The sequence below is a fragment of the Suillus bovinus genome, assembly GCF_016758785.1.
Source record: "Suillus bovinus strain UH-Sbo-P2 chromosome Unknown EDB93scaffold_1, whole genome shotgun sequence".
Lineage (NCBI taxonomy): Eukaryota > Fungi > Basidiomycota > Agaricomycetes > Boletales > Suillaceae > Suillus > Suillus bovinus.
Window position 1 is genome coordinate 1,184,808 of NW_024542057.1, and position 24,375 is coordinate 1,209,182.

Below are 24,375 nucleotides of genomic sequence, written 5' to 3' on the forward strand. Positions count from 1 at the left end.
CAGCATTTCCGCATCGTAAACTTCTACATTGAATTAGGACCTCTTCCTAAGTCCTGGCCCAGAACTACGTTGTGTCCTCTATGATACTCGGTTCAAGCTACTCCAGTTTTGTCTTCTTGGTCGATTGATAGGCGGCCCATCCGAATAAATGAGGCGTACGTTTGGGTGTTGCAGACTCGAGGACGTCGATATTGCCTAAAGCCGAAATCAGAGGGCAGCGCGCGCTGTGTGCCGGCGTGGTGTAGGGTGATGAGCAGCAAGCGGCTTGGATCATCTAGACCTGATTCTAGACATGGACTTGGAGTCCACCCCAAACACGGCATGATGTCACCCAGACTGGCTCCAGGCTGCACATCGATTCGCGCTGTCTAGAACCTAGCGTAATTGCAGAATTGACGACAAGATTCACTTTGAGATTCACTAAAACGTTATATAATAATTTTGCGTTTTTGTCATCTATAATTATTTATATTTCTATATATCTATTTGCCACCTCCGTGTCGCGTACTGAGTTGGTAACCACATCATACATGGCGTAGACCTTCAGCTTCAACTGTGATCCAGCCTCAAAGTCGACGAGAAGTACAGACGTCCAATAAATTCAAAAATCAATGTCACATATTGTATAATATATATAACAACAACATCGTCAGCGGAGAGTGTTACAGATTGGTAGGGTATCATGACCTTGCTTTCATAAACATGGTACGCAGCATGACTGGACTGATTCATGTATGCGCAGCAATAAATAGGAAGTGCTCGCACACGCAGCAATTCGGCGAGACGAAAAAAATGGTGATCAGCCGTCTGTGTCGGTCGACGACCCGGTCTCGTCGCCTTCGACGTCTGGCGCCATTGGTTGATGAGTAAGTAGACATGAATGTATGTAGCATCGAACCTACCGACAAGATAGTCTTGTTCAATTCTCACAGCAGGTGCAGGCGGTTGGGGTGGGGGCGGGGGCAGAAGTGGTCTTGGGGGACTCGGGCGCTTCTGCTGGGCGGCCAACGCACCCCTACCTGTCCCTGTCTTACTACCCTTGGGACGCCCACGTTTCGGTGGACCTGTACCTGCAACGCTCCTAGCTGATATCGCAGATGAGGTTGAGGCAATGGGCGTGCCCACAGATGATTGAGAACCTGGGGTAGAAGAGCGATCACGTTCAAGGAAAGAGGCAGTGGATGAGGAACGAAGTTTTGATGGGACTTTGGATTGGGAAGACGATGAAGGCACTTGAAGAGTCTGGATGAAGTCGGGTAAGAAGGGATAAAAGGATGAAAAGGACTCGCACGTTGCTTGCAATCGTACCGCTGCTGTCAGGGTCTGCTTTGAGGCGAGACACCGGTGACCCTGTCAGAGTGTCAGATCACGAAATGACGATGCAAAGCGCAAGTTACTTTTACCTGCTGTTTTAAGTTTCTTCGTGAGCTTTTTCGTTGGTGATGTCTGAGGCGATATGGGCTAGAACGACAACAATTCATCTCGGAGTCAAACAGGAGTTGCATCATCCCTACTCGTTTTCGCTTCAAATTGAAGTCTGTATCATCTACGACAAGTTTATCAAAACACCCCTTGAGCAGCAAAAAATGGAATTATGTTACCTGCTCGCTTTCCTTTGCCCTTTGCCCTGCCCTTACCATTTGAGTTATCATCCGAAACATTGCCATTTTCTGAACCTGGGTATGGAGACGCTGACCGGCCAGGTTCGATGGGAATCCTGGAGATATCTGAGTGCGTTTGATCGGTAACATTGACGTGTAGCTCACTTTGCCTTGAGATTTGTTCCGCGAGGAGCCGCACGCCTGCTTCCGGTCCCTGTCCCCATACAAGCGCTCAGGTGTGGGGCAAATCTATTGGAAGCAACCTAGAGCGACGACTTAGTTCAACATGTAAAGTTCATTGAGCCCTGTGCTCACTTGACGCTTGCAGACCATGCATTCAAAGAAAATGTTGCCGTCGGATTTGCTTCCGTTCGGAGTGTTGGTTCCAGTGCTTGAAGCCGTCTTTCCTGCGACATCGCCATGGAGGACGGACTGTGATTGCGGTGTTACAGTCTGGGCCCCATTTGGATGAACTGAGTTTATGGAGGAAGGATAATATGGTAAGGATAGTAAATGACGGACGAAAGTTCTAACATACCCAAGCCACACCTGCCAACAGGTCAGTGAGTTTCCACACTGGTGATGCATTGATCACGTACCGTGTGTGACATATACGACAAACTGCTCTACTGCGCAGAAGCTGGTGGTGAGCCTGTAGTGCCACATCCATTGCAAGGTCATCCAACATGGCTGAGAAGATCTTGGATGTCTGGTGCATGGGTTCTCGGTTAGCGCTACCGCACTAATATCAAACCGTCGGACAACTTACAATGGCTGATATAGCATCTTCGCGTTCTGTTTTTGACATGACTGATATGTGCCAGAGACTACCACGCGTTCGAGAAGCACTGCCAGTGGAAGCCGGATTGTTCACTGTTAAGTATTGGTTAAGTACTTAACAGACTTCGACGTTTGTGGAAACTCCGTTATCTCCGTGCCATTATTCGCTGGCCTTCAAATCAAATCGGATCACTAGTAGACTCACTACATTGAAACGTACCACCACCATGTCTACCAGTGACGCCTCTGTATCATCTACTCGTTCCCTCCAATCACAGGGACCTGTCAATGAGAAAGACATGCTATCAAGATCAGAGAGAACTTGTAAAGCCCCTGCGCATTGGACACATGAAGAAGAAGCTAGATTTCTCCAGTACCTACTCACCCATAAGGCTCAAGCTGGAGATACCATGAGCTTCAAAAACACAACCTTTCAAGCAGCTGCTGATGATATCAATCAATCATTTCCTGCTCAACATGGTGGGGCAAAGACTGCAAGTGTCTGCAAGACAAAGTGGACCAATGTAAGCACTATCACAATCATCCATTGCCGGCTGCAGCTTACTGTACACTATGTCTTGATAGCTAAAGGATTCCTACAATGCTGTTATCAATATCAAGAAAACATCGGGTTTTTCATGGAGTGATGAGCTTGGAGCAGGAATTACAGACGCACATGGGGACATTTGGGAGAAATATGTCAAGGTAAGTCAGCACACCAATGTTCAATATAGAACTCCCATTGAACTACCTGTGATACCAGAACAGTCCTGCTGCAAAACTGTTCAAAACCAAAGGGTTCTCGCACTTCAATACAATTGACCAGATCATGCCCCAAGGGCCAAGCACTGCAAGAGGAAAGTTCGTGAAGCATCAGCCCCAAGCCAGCTCAGCAATGCCCTCCGTTGCACCATCTGAATCGTCTTCCAGCATTCTCATGCCCCCTCCACTATATCCTCCAGGTCACACTCCCACTATGAGTAATTCCATGAATCTCACGCAACTCGTCTCTGCTACTGATGAGATCAACTTACACCAAGCATCTCCGCTGGCCCAGGTATCCATGATGCCTCCATCCTCAGGCTCACACTCCCGGCCACCTGTCAGTGGGCGGACTGTATCATTGACGTTCTCCTCCACTACAAGTGACTCAGGGCTGACAAGTGTCAGCTGCGCTAAGTATAAATTTAGTGCACTGCCGAATGAAGGAGAATGGCAGTCACCTGAAGCGGTCCCATCCTCCCTCAGCATCTGTAGCAGCCCAGCAGGAGGGTAGCACAATGCTGATGTCAATTGCAGACATCTTACCTCACATCATCAACAACCTTACTGCACCCTCTGAGCCTAGTGTTCAGACTGCTATGCAAGAGCAACCTCCCTCCACTGATCTTGGACGTGCAATCAATTTGCTTACTCAGACTGAGGGTTTGAGTATGGATGATGTTATGGAACTTACAGATTACTTATCGTCAAACCCAACTGAGGCCGTTGTGTTTGCTAATTTCAAGGGCGGAGAATACAGGACCATGTGGGCACAGAGGAAGCTTTCTATTATTTGTTGTGGTGCTACTAGTACTACCTTGTAAGTAGTAAATTGTACTAGTCTTTTGTCATGGTGCTGGTCATACTACAAGTGTTCTCATGTTCAAGTTCAAGTCTCACTGTTATTAGCTGCACTTTTTGTCTGTTGATAGTCTGTAATTCAAGAAGTATTGATACTGCCTAGTTTTACATTGGCACTGGTACTGCAAGTCCATGGTGAGCTCGTTCTTCTAAGTAATCCACCCACATGGCAGCCGCTATTTCATCATGACCCTGATCAGCTCTTCTCCTTTCTCTACCATCTGCTGGCCCATCAGCCAGATTCCCCTCCAATTCCTCAGGCAACCAGTGCACACCATCATCCATGTTATCATCACCAGTAATATCCAAGATCTCACCATCTAAGTTGAAATCTTGACCAAAATTAGGATCGCGGCGATGGATGAAATTGTGCAAGGCACATAGGGCCAATGGTAAACACGCCTGAATGTCCATACTATACTCCAGAGGGAGTTGTAAAAATGCGCCACTGATGTTTCATCACCCCAAATATGCATTTGATGATGTTGCGCAGTGAAGCATGGCAAAGGTTAAACAGTTCTTTAGCATTCTGTGGGCTTCAATAATTGTCAAATGCAAGATAAATAATGAAAGAAAACTGACGTGAGAGACACCTGATGCCATTCTTTGAGGTGATAGCGCACACCACAACATGGAACTAATAATGCATCACAAGTACCAAACCCTGCATCTGCAAGCAGGTATTTTCCTGCAGGTATCCGTAGGTCGTGTTGGCGTGCATCGTTCCAAAGTGCCACATCAGCGGATGAGCCGTCACAGCCACAGAGTGGATAAATAAACAGAGAATCAAAATTGCATATGAAAAGACAATTCTGAGATATGAAACCCTTCCAGTTACGCATGAAGGCCTGGTCAATACATGTGGTGAATGCCCGGATGTGTGTACCGTCAACTGCACCGATACAGTTGTCAAAAAAGCGAAAGTGGGGGTCATTTTGTATTGATAAAGGGATGGGGGAATTGATTGTCAGAAATTTAACTTGGGAGGAGTAGAAAGGGTCATCTGAGAAGAACATCAGCATGCGCTTGAAGTATCTACATATATAATAAAAATTAGTATATATAAATGGGAACAGAGTAGGAATATTTTACCTTGATATTGTGTCAGAGGACCATTGGAAATGCTCGCCAACATGGCAGGTTGACAGACCAGTCACACACATATATAAAAAAATGGCAAGTTGTTCCTCAACTGTAACTAGTGATGTGCCGGGCCTGGCTTCAGAGGGCTCAGGCCTGGCAAAAACCCAGGCCAGGGCCTCTCAATAAAAATCAAAGAAAATGATGAAAAATGATGTTTATTTATTTGAATACTAGTCAGATGGTATATCAGATAGCTCCAAATCCCAGGCAGTCCTCCCTTGAACACCAGAATCAACTTCCTCACCAACTTCTGGCTCTTCTAATGCTAACTCTAAAGCAGATGAAGGGGGAGGCTCATGAAACATAAGGTCACGATTGTACAACATGTCGTAAGACTTGGATAGCCTCCACAATATCACCCTTTAGGCGATTTTGCCAGCTTGGTAATAGTTAGAGCAGCAGCTGAAAAAGCACGCTCACTAGAGACTGATGTAGCCATGATAGATAAGTAGTCACGGGCAAGAGATGCCCATACTGGGTATTGCTGAGCATTCAACTTCGAGTGTAAATTAGTAGTGTAAGACACAAGGATATAAAATATACTTACCCCCCACCATTGTATAATAGACATGCTCTCCGGAATCAAGGTAGCGGTATTGAGATAAAGGTGGAACTCCCTTGCCCATGGTGATTGAGGATCAATAGGTGAGTCTTTGAGTTCACCTTCACTCTTGTCACTGGACAACTCACGAAGGAGTGCATTTACCTTGCCTACCCTCCTCTTTTTTGGTGAAGAAGGAGCTCCATGTTCACCATATAGCTCGACATGACATTCCTGAAACTACAAGGACATTAGTCAATGACCTTCACAAGTGTTTGCACTTACTATTCTCTCGGCCTCGTCGAGGGCCTCAGCATGTAAGGTCTTGCCCCAAAATCTCTTGAAATGGGTATCCTTCTGGGAAGGGTCAAGCACTAGAAAGTTTGATTGAATGAGAGTATGAATTGCTGGAGTGAACTTAACTTACACATAGACATAATATATGCCTCGCTCTCGGAAGTTCAATCATAATACTGCTTGATTTTCTCGACAGCAGCATTCAATGCTATATGAAAAGCCTCGTATCTTGAATTTGCGGAGCGTGATGACCAAGCCTTGTGTAATGCCTCGAGAGCTGGCAATGCTTGTTGAAGGGAAGGACCTCTATCTGAGGAGAAGCTCTGTTGAGCATTGTCGGCATGCTGAAATACAAGTTTGGAGTCAGTGACTGCAGTTGGACATAAAGAATAGACAACAAACAGCTAGAAGAGATGTAAATAGCTTAACACGATCCCACTCGGCCGTACTAAGTCTCAACTTGTCAATTTTCTTACGTTTTGCGAGGTTGCCTTCACGTAGTCCAACTTCGTATACAAATGTGTTGATATACTCAAAGAAAGTTAGTCTCAGAACAAATGTCATTGTTAATTAAAACATACCGCTTTCTTTTTTTCGGCGTGGTCCAGCATGACGTACGTAGATGACCATCGGATAGGCATATCTAGTAGTAGCTGAGATATGACAGGACTTGGGTTGGGAGGACGAGCTTGAATGTCCTTGAACAGCTGCTTGTGTTGAGCTGAAGATCATTCCTTGACTGCGATGGCACGAATGAGACCGACTTCGTCACAGCAACTGTTTTCTTGAGGTACAGAAAGGTCTGCATGCTGAGGGTTGTAGTAGGGTGCTTTGCTGTAGGTAGAGATGAGAGCTCGTGTTGCGAGATGAATGACATGAGCAAGGCACCTTCGTGATGTATATTAGCCAATGCTGAACAAGTAACAGGTGAACTTACCTGATGCAGCGCTTCTCTGGTATCCACATTCGACTGATGCCTTGCTTGATTTGATACGCAAATTCATCAAGCATCGTGTTGTTGTTGCTTGCATTGTCGCATGTAATATGGCCAACCTATGACGAATTAGTGAAAATGTAAGGTAAGAACTGAGTGAGCTTACCTTGTGTGCAATTCCAACATGGTCAACAATACCATACAGGGCTTGACCCAGTCGCTGTCCATTATGCGAATTGTTGAGTTGAGTGAACCCAAGAACTGCGCATTGAAGGTCCCAGGTAACTGAAGACACCTCCTTGATCCAATAACCTGTCACAGCAAAGTAACTGTCGATGTTACTTGCCTGCCAAGCGTCGCAGGTCAAGTTAACCTTGCCTTTGACAATCTTACTCTGTGTGATATAAGAAATGAGTAGCGAAGAAAGAAACATAAAAAAATAACTTGCATTAAGGCGCTCCTTTAACTTTGTCATTTGTTTCTTGAATAAGTCCATTATTTCGGCCCGTGTAGCCTTGTGATTGGGTATGTGGACACCGTGCACAGCACGTTGTCTTAATAACCGAGGGTCTTATATAAAGTCGTGTAAATGTAATGACACCACAATTACACTTTGGATAAGACTGCTTGCCAGTCCTCGATTAACACGGTCTACGACTTTTCCTATTTCATGGTAGATAACGTGTGAGTTCTTGGGAGGCTCGCTAAACCAATCTTTTTATAAAGATCAACCTAGCCGGAGCTTTACTTTTCTTTATTGAAACTCAAATCTCTTGTCTAGGAATAAGCTTCTAGACACGTAATTCGGTTTCTGGAATGTATTTGCCTAGGAAATTTCCTTCTAGGCTCTGGACTTGGATACTGGAACTAGTGAGACATGGTCTCAAATATACAATATATGTTCAAGATCACTTGGTCTATGGGACAACTAGTAAGACATGGTCTCAACTATATAATAGATGACTAAGATCACTTAGTCAAAGGGTACAGAGCAATGAGACAAAGGGGTCTCGAAGATGATATATATGACCAAGAACACTTGGTCTATAGCACTAGATAAGTTTCTAAGGTAAGAAACTTATAATCTCAAGGGAATTCTTTTCCCTGCACTTGTCTCACTTCAAAGGGACTAACTTTGCAAGTGAAATATCTGAGAGGCAGATTGCTACAAATGGGAGATCATATTTTTTGGGGGGAGAATGGGCTCTCCTTATATACATTTTGTGTGGGAAAGTAACCTAGGTTCACAAACAATAAAAAATAAGGAGGACCAATCAAAATATTGGGTCAAACCCAATAAAAGAATAAAATACAAGTGAAAGATGGAGCTATGACATCATTGTGGAGCAGAACATTCTGGAATGTGGAGTAATGACATCATAATGACATCAAGAGTGACATCATTGTGGAGCAAAAGATTCCAGAACCTTCCATGAGTGAGTCAGAGTGAGTCATTGTGGAGCAGAATATTCTAGAAGGAAATGACATCATGAATGATGTCATTGTAGAGTAGAATAATCTAGAGCTTGATGACATAATATCTTTCAACAGAATACCTGCAGGAGTATCTGTGGAGTCTTATGACATCATAATGACATCATACCCTATGGGTACAATTTTATGAAGTGTCAGGTGAGTCAAAGCATCCTAATGAAAAAGTAAAGTAAAGAAACACTAGAGAAAAGTAGGTAGCAAAAATAAGACAGTTGGCAGGAATTGAAACACGGTCTTTTTGGATAGGTTTTTTATAGGCTTTGTACTTTTCTCTATGGTTTTCTCTAGCCAAAGTGAATAAGCCAAAGGCAAGGCTATACCTTAACCTCCATTTCTCTTCTCACATCAACTAGGTCTAAATGTGATTCCCATCTCACATTAGACTTTTTCCGTCAAAACGTATTCAGATCATGAAACTTGGGGAAAACTGGAAATATGAACCATGGTTTGAAACCAAGGTATGGGTTGACTAGTCTGAGGACTAAGCTAACAGACTTTGTCTTTTGAGGGTCACCTAGTATTCATGTCCATGCATGATTCCCACATCATGCAGGACAACGTGAAGTGACATCTATCATCTTCTTGAAACTAGGGTGGTCCACAGCTTGGATGGGCTATGATAGGGACTAGAATAAGTGAATTAGATCAAATAAATGAAAAACATACCTGTCCAGTGAATATGAGCCATTCCACAGCGGCGTCACGAAACAGTGAGTCAGAGTAGGGAATAATGGCCTCATGAGGCTCAATCTCACGGAGATGGCCATCGAGATTATCTTGCTGCACACTCGCAACAGCAGCAGCAGTCTTGCGCTCCTTGATATCTTGAGGTAGCATTGAGGCGAATTTATTGGCCTTGCACCACTTGTGGTAAGCATCCTGATGGCAAGTGAGATGAAGATGTCAAGAACAGATAACAAATAAACTTACCGCATGGCGAAATGCAAGGTGATGGCGGCATGTTGACGTGTCACTAACTATTTGCGAGGGTGACCCCTTCTTCCTATAATTCTGTGAGTCAAGATTTGAAGAATGAAAAAATCACGTACTTGCAAGTTTCACAGTCTCATACATTCCTTGTCTTACCATCCTTCACCTTATGCGCATAGGACTTGCCGAAGAACGTGTTGACGTCCCGAGTTTTCTCCTCGCATTGAATCGCTGTCGTTGTCGTTCTCGTCATCGCCGTCACCAGTGATGTCAATGTCACAATCGATGGAGTCCTCATGTGTACCTGTATGCGCTAGAGTAAGAAGTTAGTAGTAGCATTAGAATTCAATGGTGAAATGAGTTGTGTGCTTACCTGTGTGTGTGTGCTGAATGAATGAGTCGAACAAGCGTCATCAATATCTGTGAAGGATGGCTCGCTGGCTCAATGAAGGCGCTTGACTATGAAAATAAAATAGTGAGCATACCGGCACAAAGATTGATAGTACTTACCCTTGTATACTGATTTGTTGGAATCTTCATTGTCCAAATCCTTGTCCTGATTTGAGAGACTTGGACTCCAGCCAGCGTCATCTGCATTTTGCTTGGCATTGCGTGGATTTGCCATGGGAGCAGTGTTTGGTTGAACCGGCCGCTGGACCTGCTGTGGCTAGTTAATTCGGGTGTTGCACTATTATTGGAATTGAGGAGCCGAGAAGAAGGTATGATTGTTCGTTTAGAACGTACTATGACGGCAGTAACTGCGTCATCATCAGACATGACTGTGAGAGTCATTCTCAGGCTGGGTATGTTGTTCAGCCGACTTCCAGCAGATGCGGTTGTTGCAAAGTTTAATTTAGTAACTACTGTACAGTACATTCTGGAAAAATCCATTTACTATGTAGAAGCCCTGGCCTGAGCCCTAGGCCATGGCCTATGAGACACCCAGGCCAGGCCAGGCACATCACTAACTGTAACACCATTGCGAGATTGAACAAAGCCATTGGCATGTAGAACTTGCAGTAGTTCTTCAAAAATCTCCAAGTTGACACCTAGACTGTGTCTGATCCTGTCTGGATGGCCTGTGAGGAGCTCGAGAACCCATGCATGACCTGTCAAGGCGGATGTATGGTATGGTATACTGACATGTGGAGTTAGAAAGATTTTGTAGTACAGAGCTGATATGTGAGCAACAAGGCAAGTAATAAGTAAAAGAAAACGATGGCGACGGAGATCATCCATCTGATACTAGCTACAGCTCGAGAGTGTCGATAACGCTTGTCGGACTGCGCACTATCTTGGTCCTTGAGGCAAAGATCCGGGATCATCCGGATGAATAAGGTGCTGTCACATGACAGCGAATGTTGAATATCGAATATTGAATACTGTGTCCGTACAGAGCCTTACACCTCCACTGGCTGACTTTATCCGAGTCGGACCAATACTTCAAGCTTCAAATCCGGGCCAACCCTCAGGCTATGATCTTCCAGTATATTTACCAATGGATCATTTCTTTTGCATCTCCACTTGTGCGAGTGACGGTTTTGCCCTCAGGCCATGATCTTCCAGTACATTTACAAACGGATCATTCCTTTTCCTTCACATCTCCATTGTGCGAGCGACAGCTTCGCGCGCAGCTCGCAAGTTCTGCCATTGACTTTATGCTCTCGTTTACGCCAGACTTTTCAGCGTTTGCTCAGATGCGCAAGAGACACAGACATCGTGGCGTTCTCAATGGACGCGATATCCTTGCTGGAACTCGTTTCTTATTCGCAGCTTAATCGCTGTACATGGAGTACGTACACCATAGTTGTCGCTAACCATCCAAGTTGGGATTACAAGGTTTTTGTTGCCAGCAAAATTTGATACTAGATGTGGTAATATCTCTCGTTATAAAGCTAGTTCATTTTGTTAAGAGTTCTCTCACTTGCGCCCAAATCTTTACCACCATGGCCCGTTGGCTAGTGATACTCTCTGCGCTTTTTCTATCGGCCGATTCAAGTGCCCAATCACACACGCGATTAGCTACGCATTCGCGTCCGAAATTAACTGTTCGCTCCCAGACAGACACAGCGTCATCTTCGCCAGCAAACACAACTATCATATACTCGGACCGTGCAAGCTACGTCAATGTTTTCATAGGCACAACCAATGGAGGACATGTTTTCCCCGGTTTGCTTCTACAGAGCAACCTTGACTTCTGCTGATCTTTGAGTAGGTGCCACTCTTCCGCATGGGATGGTGAAAGTCGGGCTTGACACTGATTCCCCGGGAAATGTAAGGCTATTGAATGTTTATTCTTCATGATGCCTCAAGTTTCGGACATCATACAGCAAGCGGGTTACGATGCCGATGCAACATTCAATGCTACCGGTTTTTCGCAGCTGCACGATTCAGGGACTGGTGGTGTGCGTATCTTGGGTGCTGCAAAATACTATACGCACTTAAAAGCTAATATTTCCTGAAGGGTACACCGCTATCCAACTTTAAGCTCTGGCCTCTGCCTGAATGCGACTCATTCGCATCCTGTAACACATCCTTGCTTACCAGAAAGACGTTACGGAAAGTCCTTCCTGATGGTAACCAACCACACCCACCTCATGGTTGTGTGCTAAATATAACGTCCTAATCATACTACAGGTTCTCCTGACGATGCTGGTTCGCCTGGTTACTTTGCGACGAATCTCGTATGTGCGAAATTACTTCACTGTGCTGCCGACTTAGTCCTTGCAGTCTACTGGCGTTCAGGTGGAGTTGACTGCTTCAGGTCGTACTGCACTTCACCGTTACACATTCCCGCCGTCGTCACGCGAACCTCGTATTGTTGTGGACATCACGAACGATGGCATGGACAACACCACAGCACCTGTTGTTAACATTAACCCTACTACTGGGCGCGTCACAGGTAATGTCTCTCAATGTTCCCTGATGTCCCACCTCACCGTCATTCTTAGGGGGAGGCAGTTTTGCTTCAGCGTTTGGTCCTGGAAGATACAAAGTCTATACTTGTGTAGATTTCAAAGGTGACGGTCATGACTTCAAGGCTCCCACTGAATACGGGCTTTGGCTGGGGAATACTCCTGTGCAGAATAGCACACAGGCCAATCAATTAAACTCCGGTATTTACTTGACCCTTCATCTTGGTATCTTAAAATGCATGGCTTGCAGGCTTCGCGTCTGAGATGGGTGCTCTGATGACTTTCCCGCCCTCTCCTAATTATATTCACACGACCATCCTTGCACGTGTCGGTGTTTCATTCATTTCCTCTGGTCAGGCCTGCGCCAATGCTGAATCAGAGATCCCGGACTTCAATTTCGATAAGACCGTCGCAACAGCACGAGAAGCATGGAACGAACTTCTATCCCGAATCCAAGTCGATACTCAGGGCGTGGACAAAGAAATTACTGAACTGTTCTACTCATCAGTGAGTACTTGAAATGTCACAATATGCCCGAGTTGCACGGGCCGTTAGTTTTACAGGACGCATATTTCTCCCGCTGATTGTAGGCTATGTTCCTTTTTGTAAGCACACGATCGTTGACCTGATTGGTAGACACTGGCGAAAACCCCAAATGGAATTCCACCGAGCCTTATTATGATTCCTTTTACTGCAATGTTGGTATTTTTTGTGGCATTGATACAATATCACTAACGCCCCGAGCGCAGTGGGACACTTACCGTACCCTGTATCCTCTAATGTCGCTTCATGACCCCGAGGTGTTCGCCCGCATCGTTCGTGGAATGATCAACATTCAACAGCATGAAGGTACACAATTATACTGTGAAGTATGTATGCAACTGATTCATGGTAGGTTGGTTGCCTGAGTGCCGTGACGCTACTCTTCAGCAGTGGGTCCAAGGTGGAAGCAGTAAGTTCTCGAACTAGTTTGCATGCTTCACCTCTAAAATATGGCCACAGACGGCGACCCTATTCTCGGAGAATTCTTTGTCAAGTCGGCAAGCATAAAAGCCAGTGTTGTATAGTCGCTGACTGCTATCGTAGATTTTATGAGCATGCTAGCGCTCTGAATGTCTCAGCTCATAGTCTGTACATTGCCCTTCTTGCTGATGCAGAAAAACAACCACACGACTGGGATCTCCAAGGAAGACAGACAACTGCCTGGAAAAAATACAGTTAGCAAATCAATATTTATCATGTGCCTCATCACGATCATCCTTCCAGACTTCATCCCTTCTGACATTGATGACTTGGGAGGTACCGCCACTAGGCAAGTCTCACGTACATTAGAGGTAGGAGTGTGTTCAATCTGCGACCTCATTCTCGCTTACTTTGATAGTACTCATTTGATGACTTTTCCATCTCGCAAGTTGCAAGAATTCTCAACAAAACGAATGATGTAGCCAAGGTTTGCCATTTCCCATGTGTGTGAAACTAGAACGTTAGTTTTTGCGACTGTAGTACCAAGCCCGAGCGGGAAACTTCATCAATGTCTGGAATGAGAAGGTCACACTTCCCGGAAATTCCTCGATCAAGGGCATGATGCAGGTAAGTCACTTTTACCCGTAACATTGTCAACGCAGCACAAGACTCGCTGATTTCCAGCCTCGCTTCGCAGATGGGCAGTGGAATTACACCGACCCTCGTCATTGCAGTGTAAATGATCCTCTCCATTCAACCTGTTACCTCGATCCTACAAACATTGATGGCTTCTATGAGTCATCTCCTATGGTGGTATGTATCCTTACTAGACTCCGTAATTATTTTCATCTAACAGCTTATTGCTCTCAGTATTCTCAAGTATGCATATCATGAAAATATTTCTTATCTTCATTGACAGACTATCCCTAGTATGTTCCTCAAGACACAGCCAAGTTGATCTCGTTGCAGGGAGGCAACGAGTCATTCATAAATCGACTGAACTTGATCTTCGATCAGGTAAATACCTCAACTGCAAGTGACGCTCGAAGATTGAATTGCATCCAGAACTACTTCGATGTCACAGATGAGCCATCTCAGCAAATTCCTTTCATGTACCACTACGTCAATCGGCCTGGTCTCAGTACCCGACGCTCCCGGATGATAATGGCTGAGTCTTACAATACCACGGTCAGCGGTCTTCCGGGTAATGATGATTCTGGCAAGTCTTGCAAAAGCTTCAGTAGACGTTGTGTCTGATACTGGCTCAGGCGCCATGGGCAGCTACGCCGTTTTCTACCTCTTGGGCATGTACCCGCTTCCAGCAACACGCCAATACCTTCTCGCTTCGCCCTATTTCCCAAAGGTCACGTTTTATAACCCGCTTTTTAATACCACGACGACGATCATTGCCAAAAATTTCACGGGCAACCCTCACAATGGCGTTGGTGGAACAGTCTTTGTCAAGGTCTGTCATACTTTAATCGCGTGTCTTTAACCTTCTCTTAATGAGAGCGAACTGCAGAGCGTGACTATCGATGGCAAGTCATGGCATTCAAATTGTTACCTAGACTGGGATGTCTTTATCAAAGGCTCCACCGTCGAGCTTGAGCTCACTGATGATATCAATAACACGTGCGGAGAAGGACCTCACGCTCTGCCCCCCTCCCTTTCGACTGGTGGATACAGTGGATCGATTTGAAAAGAAAATTGGGACCGATTAGGTAGACCACGTTCATATCCTGGTGCATTGCAATTGCCTTGTCAGACATTTGAATAACTGCACTTCCAACTCGCTGTATGACCATATATATAGTCTGCAGTAGGACGAAATACAATTTACTTCAGTAAACAGGACAAGCAGGCATATTTACATAAATCGAGACACAAGTGCATTCACTCGCAAAATTCGTGGTAAATTCATAAACAGGTCGTATACGCAAATGAGTGAAAGACAGGTTTGACGGCAACTTGTGTTCTTGTACATATAAATCACGAACAATCTAATGAGTTCCTTAGGGTAAAAAAGGCATTGATGGGCACGGTAGACCTTCTCATTATTTCTTCAATCATGTGACAATCTTGAGATGGTGAACACCGCAATGATCACGGCAGCAAGTGCACCAATACTGGCAGGGAGCAGCAAATCCTTCGGAATGCCCATCACCAGCTCCTCCTGCGGTGGTGCGTGTGCCCTTGCAGGGGGAGTCACAACAGGTTCAGGTATCGTCACAGCCTCTGCTTTCTCGACTTCCCTCTCTTCCTCCTTCGCAGCCGCATTCACCTCCGCGGCCTTTGCCTCACTCTTCTCTGCGCCAGCTCCGATCCAGTGCTTCCCGCCCTGGATGAATAGCACAACCCGATCTGAGCCCGCCGACCGCGCGATCTTCACCGCATCTGCAATATCCGTGTCGCTCGTGATGAGCACTGTGTCCGCATCCGCATCCGTGTACGATAATGTGAAATCTTCGGGGTCGGGCCGCTCATTGGGTGAGCCTGCGAATTCGGTGAAGAACGGGTCTGTCGCGAGCTTGCCTTGCACGATCTCGCGCAACATCTCGACGCTATCGTGTCGCGCCTGGAACCGGTGGGTGCGCCCACTTGGCGTACGGAATTTGAAGACGTATGTTCCATCGTCTACTGGCACGCTGGAAGTCGCACCTGTAATAACTGGAATCGCACCCTTACGCTTTCGCGAGTAGCCCTCGAGTATAGACTCGGGCTCCTCGTCGATCACGGAGGCAGAGTCGTTCGGATGCACTTCGGAGTGTGGGGACTGCTGAAGGCGAGTAATGTTATGCGTAGAGAGAGAAGGGCCGTCGGTGGGAACATGTGAACCAGAGACGACAGACTCTGTGTCATCGTGGCCACCAATAGAGTCGAAGAATCGGCCCCACATTGGTCCGCCTTCGGCTTCCACAGATTCACTAGGATTTTCCGTGCTCATGGCATTCATCTGAGATCAAATCAGCACAGATAAAGCTACAAATAGATTTTACCCACTTGTTCCAGAGTGGCGTATGTGAGTTTCAGAACATCAACGATGGCGACTAATCGTCCGTCGCTCTCGACAACAGGCAAGTTCAGATAGTGGCCATCTGGCGGCACGTTCAGCATAGGCAACAGCAAATATTGGAACACTTACTATGCATCTTCTTGAGCGCGTCGTGTACGCTCATGGAAGGAGGAGCGGTATCAGGATGAGGGGTCATTACACGGATAACACTACATATGCCTGCATCTAGACCCGCAGCGATGACGCGCAGGACAATGTCCTTGCTTGTGAAGATACCGGCGATCTTGGTATAAGAATCTCCAATACCTGGCGTATTTTCCATGACACAAACAGCAGTGACACGACGCTCCTTCATCAGCTTGGCCACCTCACGGACAGTCGTTTTTGGAGTGACAGTTGCAGGTTGCGTCCGCGAGTCCATGACAGTCGTGAGATCTGGCAACGCGGTTTTCTCGCGGAGAGCGTCGACATAAGCAAGCATAGCAGCAGCCTGTGGGTTTGAAGCTATTCCTGGACCAAGCTCGGATTGCACACCCGCAAGAGCAGTGTAGAGTTTCTCGGATGCAGAGGATGAACGCTCGACCTTGTTCAGTGCTTCGTGGAAGACCTTGGTAATATCAAGCAATCCGACGACATTGCCTTCTTCATTGCAAACAGGCTAGCCTTTGCATCAATACCGCTCACGTTCAGAGAATCAGGTGAGATCATACCAGGTGACGGAAATGACGTTGAACCATAAGCTGGAGAGCCTCGGTCGCGCTGGTGGTATCCCGGGTGACCATTGGGTTCCGGGTCATGATCTGACTGACCGGCGTGATATGGGGGTCAAGACCGTCAGCAGTAACCTGTAAACTGTCAGGACTGATTGTCAAGTGGAAAAGAATCAACAACATACTCTGTATGCCAGATCCTTTGCGGTAAATATACCACTGAGTCCTTCTTCATCGTCTACAACAAGGACGCAATCTGTCCGTTTCGCTGCACATAGCTGACTGGCCTCTGCGACAGTAATATTATCGGGAACGGTGAGAGCAGGGCTAGGCTTCAGTGCAGCGACTGTGCCTTTCGCAACAGCAGGTTTTGCAGCGCGTTTTCCACGGCCACCGGCATGATGGGTTGTGGAGATAGTACGTTTTCGGGCAAGCTCTGATTCTATTTTCTTCCGGATGGCCTGTGAAGGAGGGTTAGCGAGTGAAACAGCGCGGACGGACGTGCGGCGGTGGGATATAGTGTTTGCGGAGTGAGCACGTCCTTGGTAAATAGGTGATGAGGAACTCATGGAAGGAGTGTGTACACGTGTACGAAGAATGGTACCGACGGGTACCGTAAAGACAACCGCGCGTCCGGAAGCCGAAAAGCGGAAAGAATACTCACCTCGTCACGTTTAGACTGCTTTCTCCGGGTGTCAGCGACAGACGGCGAGATACCAGATACGTTGGACATTGATGCTGATGAAGGGTATTTGGGTGCTGGTGGGACTGGAGAAGAATCGTGATGGGGAGCTCTGTTAGCGGACGGTGAGTGAGATGACGGGACAGGAATGCGAGACATGAATTGTATTAAAAAACAATTGGACGACGTTGACAACGGTCGCTGTCGCTGCGGATTTGGTCTCTTGCCGTTGTCGTCGACGTTGCTCGCGCTGCCTGAGTCCGTTCGCTTGATCTTGCAAGAAGCAATATTTGGACTTTGGTCATGTTTGGTTACGGTGGCAGTGCATACTACTTTAGCTGAGCGCTTGTATGGGTATAAATATATTACGCCCTTGATGTTGCTCGCCAATCTAGACTACGTTGTCATTCCCAATGGTTGAGGCCTCGAGGGACTCGTTCCTCGGCCAGCACGCGCCGAGCCGTAGAAAAAATCATGTGACCAAGTCGAGACTCATCGTCGTCATCGTATCGTCATTGTAATTTTGCACACATATAATATGTGTTGTCTCCAAACAAGCGGCGCTAGCGTGTTCGACAGGAAACCAAATTCCACAACACCAAGATGAACTTGGGATATCATTGCGGTCTACGTACGCGTCAGTTTCTGACTGCAGGATTATCCAGACAGATTATCCCTTCCTTTCGCCGTGCATATACTGAAGCTAGAATTCAGACAACAGATTCCCAGCTCATCGTTCCTGCTCTCGACGCTTCTTTTCCTCATAGATGGCTGCGAGACGCTTGCCAATGCGCAGCCTGCGTGCATCCTTCTACATCTCAGAAGCTTCATAAAGCATCGGATATTCCCTCTGATATTCGTCCCATTCCTGATGGTGTATCTTTCCAGGACAGAGGCATACACGTCGAGTGGGTAGACAATCACAAATCGTTCTACGAGCATTCTTTCTTGGAACGCTACTCATCACCTTCGCGACTGTCGTCTTTTCACAAAGATGTACAACCGACATCTTGGGATGTATTTACCATCTACCAAGCGCCTGACCTCTATATGGCCTACGAAGCCATAAAAAACCCTTCCCAGCTTCTATCTGCCATCACACAGCTTACTCGTTATGGACTACTCTTCCTCACAGGTGTCCCAAACACCGAGCATACAAACGAGAAATGCGAGCTCCGCAAACTTGCCAATATTTTCGGCCACATTCGCCCAACCATCTACGGGGAGTTGTGGGATGTTAAGAACATCCACAACAGCAAAAATATTGCCTATACTGATCTTGACTTAGGCATGCACATGGATCTCCTGTACGTAGTTTCGGTACATTGTCTCGATGATGCTCTGATGATCCGACAGATACTTCGAACACCCTCCTCGATATCAGATTCTCCACTGCCTTCGCAATCAGGTCGTAGGCGGAACTTCGCGTTTTGTTGATGGTCTTCGCGCGGCGGAGACGTTGCGTGAGACCCATCCAGCAGACTTCGATACCCTGGTGACCACACCGGTCCCATTCCATTACATCAATGACAGACACCACCTTCACTACGAGCATCCCACTATCGAACTCGCTTCGTTGCCCCCAGCAATGGGCACTGGCTCATCCACAACCGGTATCTCTGCACCCGGCGTGCCAGAAATAAAGGACATTAATTATTCCCCGCCTTTTCAAGCTCCTCTGCTGTTAGATTCGACTCCTCCCGCATTTTACGGTGCCCTGGGACGCTACGCTGCTCTGCTTGATGACCCTACGAACTACCTAGAGTATACTCTGCGCGAAGGCGATGCCGTCCTATTCGACAATCGGCGGGTTTTACATGCACGCACTTCATTCATTGAAGATGGCTCCGATGCAGATGCACATAGCGAGACTGCTCGATGGCTGAAGGGTTGTTATTTTGAACCTGATACCATGCTAGATCGGGGAAGGGTGTTGAGGGCGAAGCTTGAGAAGGAATCTCTCTAGGATCATTAGGTCTGTGGTCGCTGTAGGGTTGAACACGACAACGGTAATGTTGCAGATGAGTCGCAAAGATATGTACGAGTGAAATTCGTCGTCAATATGTATGCATACCCTCAATATAACAAAAATGACTACAGCTTGCCCTTTTCTGCATTTTGATACAAGTTCAGCTGCATGTTCACGACGCGTGCCAAGGTTGCCAGTCTACGAGAAGTGAACGTGCACCACATAAAGCGGTTGTAGCCTCACGACGATCGCGTGACCACGTAGCTCAATTAAACACATTTGATACATATGCCTCGAGGGCAGATTCATGTGGATATACTTCTACTTGATGAACCCAGTAATTATAAGTAGCCTCTGTGATACGCCGAGGAAATCCTTTGTGATTCTGAAGTTCTCTATAGCGAGCGACAACTTATCAGCAGGGACGGTCGTGTAGAATAAACAAATAGGCCGCATGCACTGGAATTCTACTTTGTTCGGGTACAGTAGCGAAGACAGAGCCTCCTGAACTTTAAGCTCAGTACTCGCTTCCATTTTCATATGTTCTAGTAGCAACAGCCTTGCCACTCTTATCGATAAATCGATAATGCTTCAAACCAAAGTTGACACACATGTAGGAGGGCAGCTTCCGTAGCGTGTTTCCACCTCGTCAGCAGGACGTGACGACTCGTTCCTATCATCATTCAGGCCTCAGGTCTATGCCGGTCCTACTCAATCGATGGCTTGTACTGAGGGAGACGGTCTCCATGTTGCCCACTCTTACGGATCTTTGTGACCCAACACAGACATTCCGTCACTTCCGAATGATCAAAGTCACTTTCACATCCTGACTATTAGTCCTCGTGTATCCCTCATGCGGTATACGGCTGTGTATACCCTTTGCCCACTGAATCTAGATCATTTAGATGCTTGACTTCAACTCGGGCAGGGTCAACCGAGTTCACACACTTCAACGATTATAAGGCTCCTCCAACGCTTCCGAGTCTCCATCATTTTTACCTTCCCCAATGGATCCTTCAAGAATCAGAGAGAAAATCGGTCGCTTTCGAGTCCTCATCCTAGGAAGAGCGAATGCAGGAAAAACTAACATCCTGCAGAGAGTTTGTAACTCACGAGAGAACCCAGAAATATATAACAGTGCCGGGAGAAAGGTGAGCATCACGATATTAGTAGGAGGATGGGAGTGATGACTTAGCGATGGACATCAGATCGATGCCACAATTTTGACGCCTTCCACAGAGGTGGCTCGTGCTTTCAATAGATGGTAACATGGACTGACACGTTCTCAGCGCGGATCGCACGATATTGAAAATGAGATGGTGTTTCGAAGCAACCCAGGATTTGTCTTTCACGATTCACGTGGGTTTGAAGCAGGCAGCGAATCGGAATTTGAGCAGGTGAAGGCATTTATCAAGGACCGTTCAAAGGAAACCAAAATAAGCAAACAACTGCATACTATCTGGTAATCGCAACTGATCAATCACAAAATGCGCTGTCTCACGCTTTTAACATAGGTACTGCATCCCAATGGACGAGGCAAGCAGGGCGTTCACCAAGGGCGAAATTAAGTTCTTCTCTGAGTGCGACACCGGAAACAGTAAGTTTCCATATCCGACCGTCATTGAAGTTCAACTGATGCGCAGAATTACCATCCTCAGTTCCGGTGATAGTGTTGTTCACAAAATTCGATGCCCTCTACGATACCGCATATGCACAGCTTAAATCGAACGGAGCATCAATGGAGGAGGCTGAAGAACTGGCGCCGAAGCACGCCGAAGAGTCGTTTGCAATTGGGTCACAATTGAAGTTTCTATACCACTCCAAGGAGATTCAACACCGTCCAAAATGTCACATATGCCTCCCTAGTAAGTGGATGATTCTCAACTCGTGGATTTAATACATTTTGACGCTGATCTATTAGACATGAACAAGGACGATGCCGATTGCGGGCCATTAATCGAACTCACAGCTAGAACTCTGGATAACGAAGCGTTGAAGCAATTATTTGTGTCGACTCAGCGGACCCACTTGGAGATCTGCATGAGATATGCAGTTGAGAGGTGACTACTCATGATCTCATTTCCTGCCATTAGCGTCAGTGACTGTTATTATCCAGAATACTCATGAAATGTTTGAACTCTGGTGAGATAACGTATGAGTATCACGATCATATGATAGGGAGATTGGGCGCCTGGTTTCCACATGTCCAGGTAAGATTTTTTGGGATGTTTGAAGGTGACACTCATTTATACTGGGCATTTACTTGCAGGCAGTACGTCTGTTAATCCTCCTTCGAGCTCGAGCCATGCTGATCCAAGTCATTGCCCACTGTTCGCAGGATGTGAGTGTGTCGATCCTCCTTCGAGCTCGAGCCATGCTGATCCAAGTCGTTGCCCACTGTTCGCAGTATGTGAGTGTGTCGATCCCCCTTCGAGCTTGAGCCATGCTGATCCAAGTCGTTGCCCACTGTTCGTAGCGTGTGAGTGTGTCGATCCTCCTTCGAGCTCGAACCATGCTGATCCAAGTCGTTGCCCACTGTTCGCAGGGTGTGAGTGTGTCGATCCTCCTTCGAGCTCGAGTCATGCTGATCCAAGTCGTTGCCCACTGTTCGCAGTATGTGAGTGTGTCGATCCTCCTTCGAGCTCGAGCCATGCTGATCCAAGTCGTTGCCCACTGTTCGTAGCGTGTGAGTGTGTCGATCCTCCTTCGAGCTCGAACCATGCTGATCCAAGTCGTTGCCCACTGTTCGTAGCGTGTGAGTGTGTCGATCCTCCTTCGAGCTTGAGCCATGCTGATCCAAGTCGTTGCCCACTGTTCGTAGCGTGTGAGTGTGTCGATCCTCCTTCGAGCTCGAGCCATGCTGAATCAGGCTGTTGCTCATTCGTTAATAGCACGTGAGCGCATTTATTCTTTGTCGAGTCCCAGCATTCCTGACAAAAATAAATCTGCAGGAGGCAAGTAGATTGATTCTCTACCGACTTTAAGCCACTGACTGCATACATAGTTGCTCCGTTGACAGCTTGTGAGTGAGACTATCTTATGTCGACCTCCTGTCTTCCTCACCGATGCAATCGCTGAACTGTTGTCAGGGTGTGAGTGTATTAATTGTCCCTCGCTCTCGCGCCATACTGACCACAAAAATTACTGCTCTGTTAACAGATTGTAAGTTGGTGATGCACCATCGAGCTCGAGCCATACTAACCGAAGACGTTGCTCATCCGTTTACAGGATGTAAGCACATCGATCTGTGTTCGAATTGGTGCATCACTGACCAATCAAATTGCCGATTCCCGTTGACAGTATGTGAGTGTGTTCATCTGCCATTGAGTTCTAACCGACGACATGCTTGATTCGTTGATAGTCGGCGAGTCTCTTCACCTCTACTCGAGTTTTAGCCTTGCTCACTGATGACATTGCTCATCCGCTGATAGATTGTCAGTGTGCTGATCCTCCGTCGAGCTCGAGCTTTACTTACGACTGAAATCGCACGTCACTTAACAGACTGTGAGTGTTTTGATCTGAGCCTTGCTCGTGAACGACATCGCTGATCCATCAATAGGAAGTTGGTTTCTTCATCCTTCCTTGACTTCGGGCCATGCTGACCGAATATGTTACACATTGGCAGGATGTAAGTGCATCGATGCTCAGCAGAGGTGGACGACTTTCAATTTTTCGCCATGATCTGACCAGCTTGATCGGAGTCATCAAACGGAGATGCAGTCGAGGTTACTCTCTGTGGTATGTGCCATTGGTCGCAGATTGTACAAATTTTTTACGTTGCAAATTTGCCAGGCCTCTAGTCCATCACCCCTGGAGAACACTGTTCAGCTTGGTTCTGGTGAATTTTGAGGCTACGTTGCGATGAACCTGCTTATTGTCGATCATTTAGCCGTCGTCATTATCCTTGAACACTCTTTCTACATCAACGACAAGCGGCGCTATCTTCAGGACCAGCCGAGCTCGGATTCCTCTTTTCATGTCGCTCTCGAGCAGTACATGGCATCTCCGCATGCAGCTACCGTCAGGGAAGATGTGAGCGCTGCCGTCCAGGTATATGAAAACCGCATGAGGACTGCAGGAATCTTGTCTGCTTGGATGGCGAAGTTACCGCTTGAACGCTTCCAGAAGAACACAAAACAGGCCAGGGCAGGGTTAACCAAGACTATTCTTGATATCACTTTAAATCATCGCCTGCGTATGTTTCACCGTCATGCTGTCGTAACAATTCCACTGATCTACTTGTCTTCAGCGAGACCTTAATGGGCAATACAGAACAACGTTGCGGCTGGGAGTGGAGCTGAGGTGTTGTGAATGTTGGTCGGTTTCTTGAATGGTCGGAGATAGATTCAGGATGCGAAACTGCACGAAATGGTTGCATGATCGCACAATATGACGCTTTGTCTGGTATAGCCTAGTGTAAACGTGTTTGGAGAATGTTGGTCACCAGGTCGCAAGCTGCGCGGGTTCATGACCATTCCTTTTATATTTTATTCATGCTAGGGAAAGTCGCTACATCAGCCGATGACTATCTTTCTTTTCCTCCCTCTCTGGACTCCACTCAACATCTAATGAGTAGAAACTCTTCTGAAGCCAGCAGCGGCACAACTTCAGATGACCGGCTCATCTATCAGAGTCGGTCCAAAAGCTCATAACCCATTTGATATGTTTCGAGGGCGGATTCAAGTTGATATACTTCTGCTTGATGAACCCAGTAAGTGCGTCTGCGGTACGCCGAGGAAATCCTTGAAGATGGTCTTGATGCGATTCTGAAGTTTTCTAT

At 46.6% G+C, this 24,375-nt stretch overlaps 9 protein-coding genes across 9 annotated transcripts; 5 read left to right on the forward strand and 4 right to left on the reverse strand.

The window, feature by feature from the left end:
• Positions 1-409: 409 nt before the first annotated feature.
• Positions 410-2,476, reverse strand: EDB93DRAFT_1113127 (uncharacterized protein). Its single transcript, XM_041448177.1, has 11 exons — positions 2,371-2,476; positions 2,201-2,310; positions 2,140-2,150; positions 1,917-2,074; positions 1,767-1,864; positions 1,602-1,717; positions 1,515-1,546; positions 1,404-1,461; positions 1,292-1,350; positions 903-1,242; positions 410-846 (listed from the first exon to the last, which is right to left on the reverse strand). The coding sequence occupies exons 1-11, from the start codon at positions 2,407-2,409 to the stop codon at positions 800-802; spliced, it is 1,068 nt and encodes a 355-aa protein (XP_041313778.1). The 5' UTR covers positions 2,410-2,476; the 3' UTR covers positions 410-799.
• Positions 2,477-2,604: 128 nt separating this feature from the next.
• EDB93DRAFT_1261280 (uncharacterized protein) lies at positions 2,605-3,967 on the forward strand (the record flags this gene model as incomplete). The annotated part of the gene is made up of 4 exons (XM_041454187.1): positions 2,605-2,905; positions 2,967-3,086; positions 3,145-3,634; positions 3,681-3,967. Exons 1-4 carry the CDS (start codon positions 2,609-2,611, stop codon positions 3,965-3,967), a joined length of 1,194 nt encoding a protein of 397 aa, XP_041313779.1. The 5' UTR covers positions 2,605-2,608.
• Positions 3,968-8,958: 4,991 nt separating this feature from the next.
• On the reverse strand, positions 8,959-9,298 carry EDB93DRAFT_1074534 (uncharacterized protein; the record flags this gene model as incomplete). Its single annotated transcript, XM_041445102.1, has 2 exons — positions 8,959-9,027; positions 9,080-9,298. Coding segments are annotated over 2 exons (288 nt in total), but the record flags the coding sequence as incomplete, so codon positions are not given.
• A 92-nt stretch (positions 9,299-9,390) lies between these two features.
• EDB93DRAFT_1099440 (uncharacterized protein) lies at positions 9,391-10,120 on the reverse strand (the record flags this gene model as incomplete). The annotated part of the gene is made up of 6 exons (XM_041446920.1): positions 9,391-9,416; positions 9,500-9,588; positions 9,648-9,656; positions 9,717-9,729; positions 9,854-10,010; positions 10,088-10,120. 6 exons carry the CDS (start codon positions 10,118-10,120, stop codon positions 9,391-9,393), a joined length of 327 nt encoding a protein of 108 aa, XP_041313781.1.
• A 687-nt stretch (positions 10,121-10,807) lies between these two features.
• EDB93DRAFT_1113139 (glycoside hydrolase family 92 protein) lies at positions 10,808-15,025 on the forward strand. The gene is made up of 24 exons (XM_041448178.1): positions 10,808-11,135; positions 11,197-11,512; positions 11,559-11,617; positions 11,674-11,748; positions 11,808-11,919; positions 11,981-12,027; positions 12,074-12,245; positions 12,295-12,459; positions 12,509-12,765; positions 12,814-12,844; positions 12,895-12,956; positions 13,008-13,107; positions 13,154-13,210; positions 13,261-13,294; positions 13,345-13,475; positions 13,525-13,592; positions 13,640-13,708; positions 13,762-13,848; positions 13,906-14,034; positions 14,092-14,100; positions 14,152-14,238; positions 14,287-14,440; positions 14,490-14,686; positions 14,744-15,025. Exons 2-24 carry the CDS (start codon positions 11,290-11,292, stop codon positions 14,918-14,920), a joined length of 2,502 nt encoding a protein of 833 aa, XP_041313782.1. The 5' UTR covers positions 10,808-11,135; positions 11,197-11,289; the 3' UTR covers positions 14,921-15,025.
• Positions 15,026-15,154: 129 nt separating this feature from the next.
• Positions 15,155-17,982, reverse strand: EDB93DRAFT_35816 (CBS-domain-containing protein). The gene is made up of 6 exons (XM_041456178.1): positions 17,609-17,982; positions 17,130-17,405; positions 16,945-17,079; positions 16,364-16,892; positions 16,222-16,316; positions 15,155-16,174 (listed from the first exon to the last, which is right to left on the reverse strand). The coding sequence occupies exons 1-6, from the start codon at positions 17,783-17,785 to the stop codon at positions 15,284-15,286; spliced, it is 2,103 nt and encodes a 700-aa protein (XP_041313783.1). The 5' UTR covers positions 17,786-17,982; the 3' UTR covers positions 15,155-15,283.
• On the forward strand, positions 17,797-19,592 carry EDB93DRAFT_1073600 (uncharacterized protein; the record flags this gene model as incomplete). The annotated part of the gene is made up of 3 exons (XM_041445025.1): positions 17,797-17,823; positions 18,341-18,933; positions 18,983-19,592. Coding segments are annotated over 3 exons (1,230 nt in total), but the record flags the coding sequence as incomplete, so codon positions are not given.
• An 824-nt stretch (positions 19,593-20,416) lies between these two features.
• EDB93DRAFT_36067 (uncharacterized protein) lies at positions 20,417-22,381 on the forward strand. The gene is made up of 10 exons (XM_041456189.1): positions 20,417-20,746; positions 20,804-20,836; positions 20,885-21,057; positions 21,110-21,192; positions 21,254-21,460; positions 21,517-21,655; positions 21,712-21,805; positions 21,865-21,936; positions 22,003-22,080; positions 22,279-22,381. Exons 1-9 carry the CDS (start codon positions 20,603-20,605, stop codon positions 22,033-22,035), a joined length of 978 nt encoding a protein of 325 aa, XP_041313785.1. The 5' UTR covers positions 20,417-20,602; the 3' UTR covers positions 22,036-22,080; positions 22,279-22,381.
• A 928-nt stretch (positions 22,382-23,309) lies between these two features.
• On the forward strand, positions 23,310-23,855 carry EDB93DRAFT_1244804 (uncharacterized protein; the record flags this gene model as incomplete). Its single annotated transcript, XM_041452249.1, has 4 exons — positions 23,310-23,333; positions 23,388-23,433; positions 23,485-23,790; positions 23,845-23,855. 4 exons carry the CDS (start codon positions 23,310-23,312, stop codon positions 23,853-23,855), a joined length of 387 nt encoding a protein of 128 aa, XP_041313786.1.
• Positions 23,856-24,375: the final 520 nt, after the last annotated feature.

What these genes read in the sequence shown, in the direction of transcription:
- EDB93DRAFT_1113127 (XM_041448177.1), bottom strand. Translation starts at nt 2,409, where the DNA reads ATGTCAAAAACAGAACGCGAAGATGCTATATCAGCCATT. An exon ending in AAGATGCTATATCAGCCATT is followed by an intron (nt 2,311 to 2,370) that starts GTAAGTTGTCCG and finishes CCCATGCACCAG; the next exon opens with ACATCCAAGATCTTCTCAGC. An exon ending in GAAGAAACTTAAAACAGCAG is followed by an intron (nt 1,351 to 1,403) that starts GTAAAAGTAACT and finishes ACACTCTGACAG; the next exon opens with GGTCACCGGTGTCTCGCCTC.
- EDB93DRAFT_1113139 (XM_041448178.1), top strand. Translation starts at nt 11,290, where the DNA reads ATGGCCCGTTGGCTAGTGATACTCTCTGCGCTTTTTCTATCGGCCGAT. An exon ending in GGCCAATCAATTAAACTCCG is followed by an intron (nt 12,460 to 12,508) that starts GTATTTACTTGA and finishes CATGGCTTGCAG; the next exon opens with GCTTCGCGTCTGAGATGGGT. An exon ending in TGAACTTGATCTTCGATCAG is followed by an intron (nt 14,239 to 14,286) that starts GTAAATACCTCA and finishes AATTGCATCCAG; the next exon opens with AACTACTTCGATGTCACAGA.
- EDB93DRAFT_35816 (XM_041456178.1), bottom strand. Translation starts at nt 17,785, where the DNA reads ATGTCTCGCATTCCTGTCCCGTCATCTCACTCACCGTCCGCTAACAGA. An exon ending in AGCAGTCTAAACGTGACGAG is followed by an intron (nt 17,406 to 17,608) that starts GTGAGTATTCTT and finishes CCTCCTTCACAG; the next exon opens with GCCATCCGGAAGAAAATAGA. An exon ending in CATACGCCACTCTGGAACAA is followed by an intron (nt 16,175 to 16,221) that starts GTGGGTAAAATC and finishes ATTTGATCTCAG; the next exon opens with ATGAATGCCATGAGCACGGA.
- EDB93DRAFT_36067 (XM_041456189.1), top strand. Translation starts at nt 20,603, where the DNA reads ATGGATCCTTCAAGAATCAGAGAGAAAATCGGTCGCTTTCGAGTCCTC. An exon ending in ATGTCACATATGCCTCCCTA is followed by an intron (nt 21,461 to 21,516) that starts GTAAGTGGATGA and finishes CTGATCTATTAG; the next exon opens with ACATGAACAAGGACGATGCC. An exon ending in CCTGGTTTCCACATGTCCAG is followed by an intron (nt 21,806 to 21,864) that starts GTAAGATTTTTT and finishes ATTTACTTGCAG; the next exon opens with GCAGTACGTCTGTTAATCCT.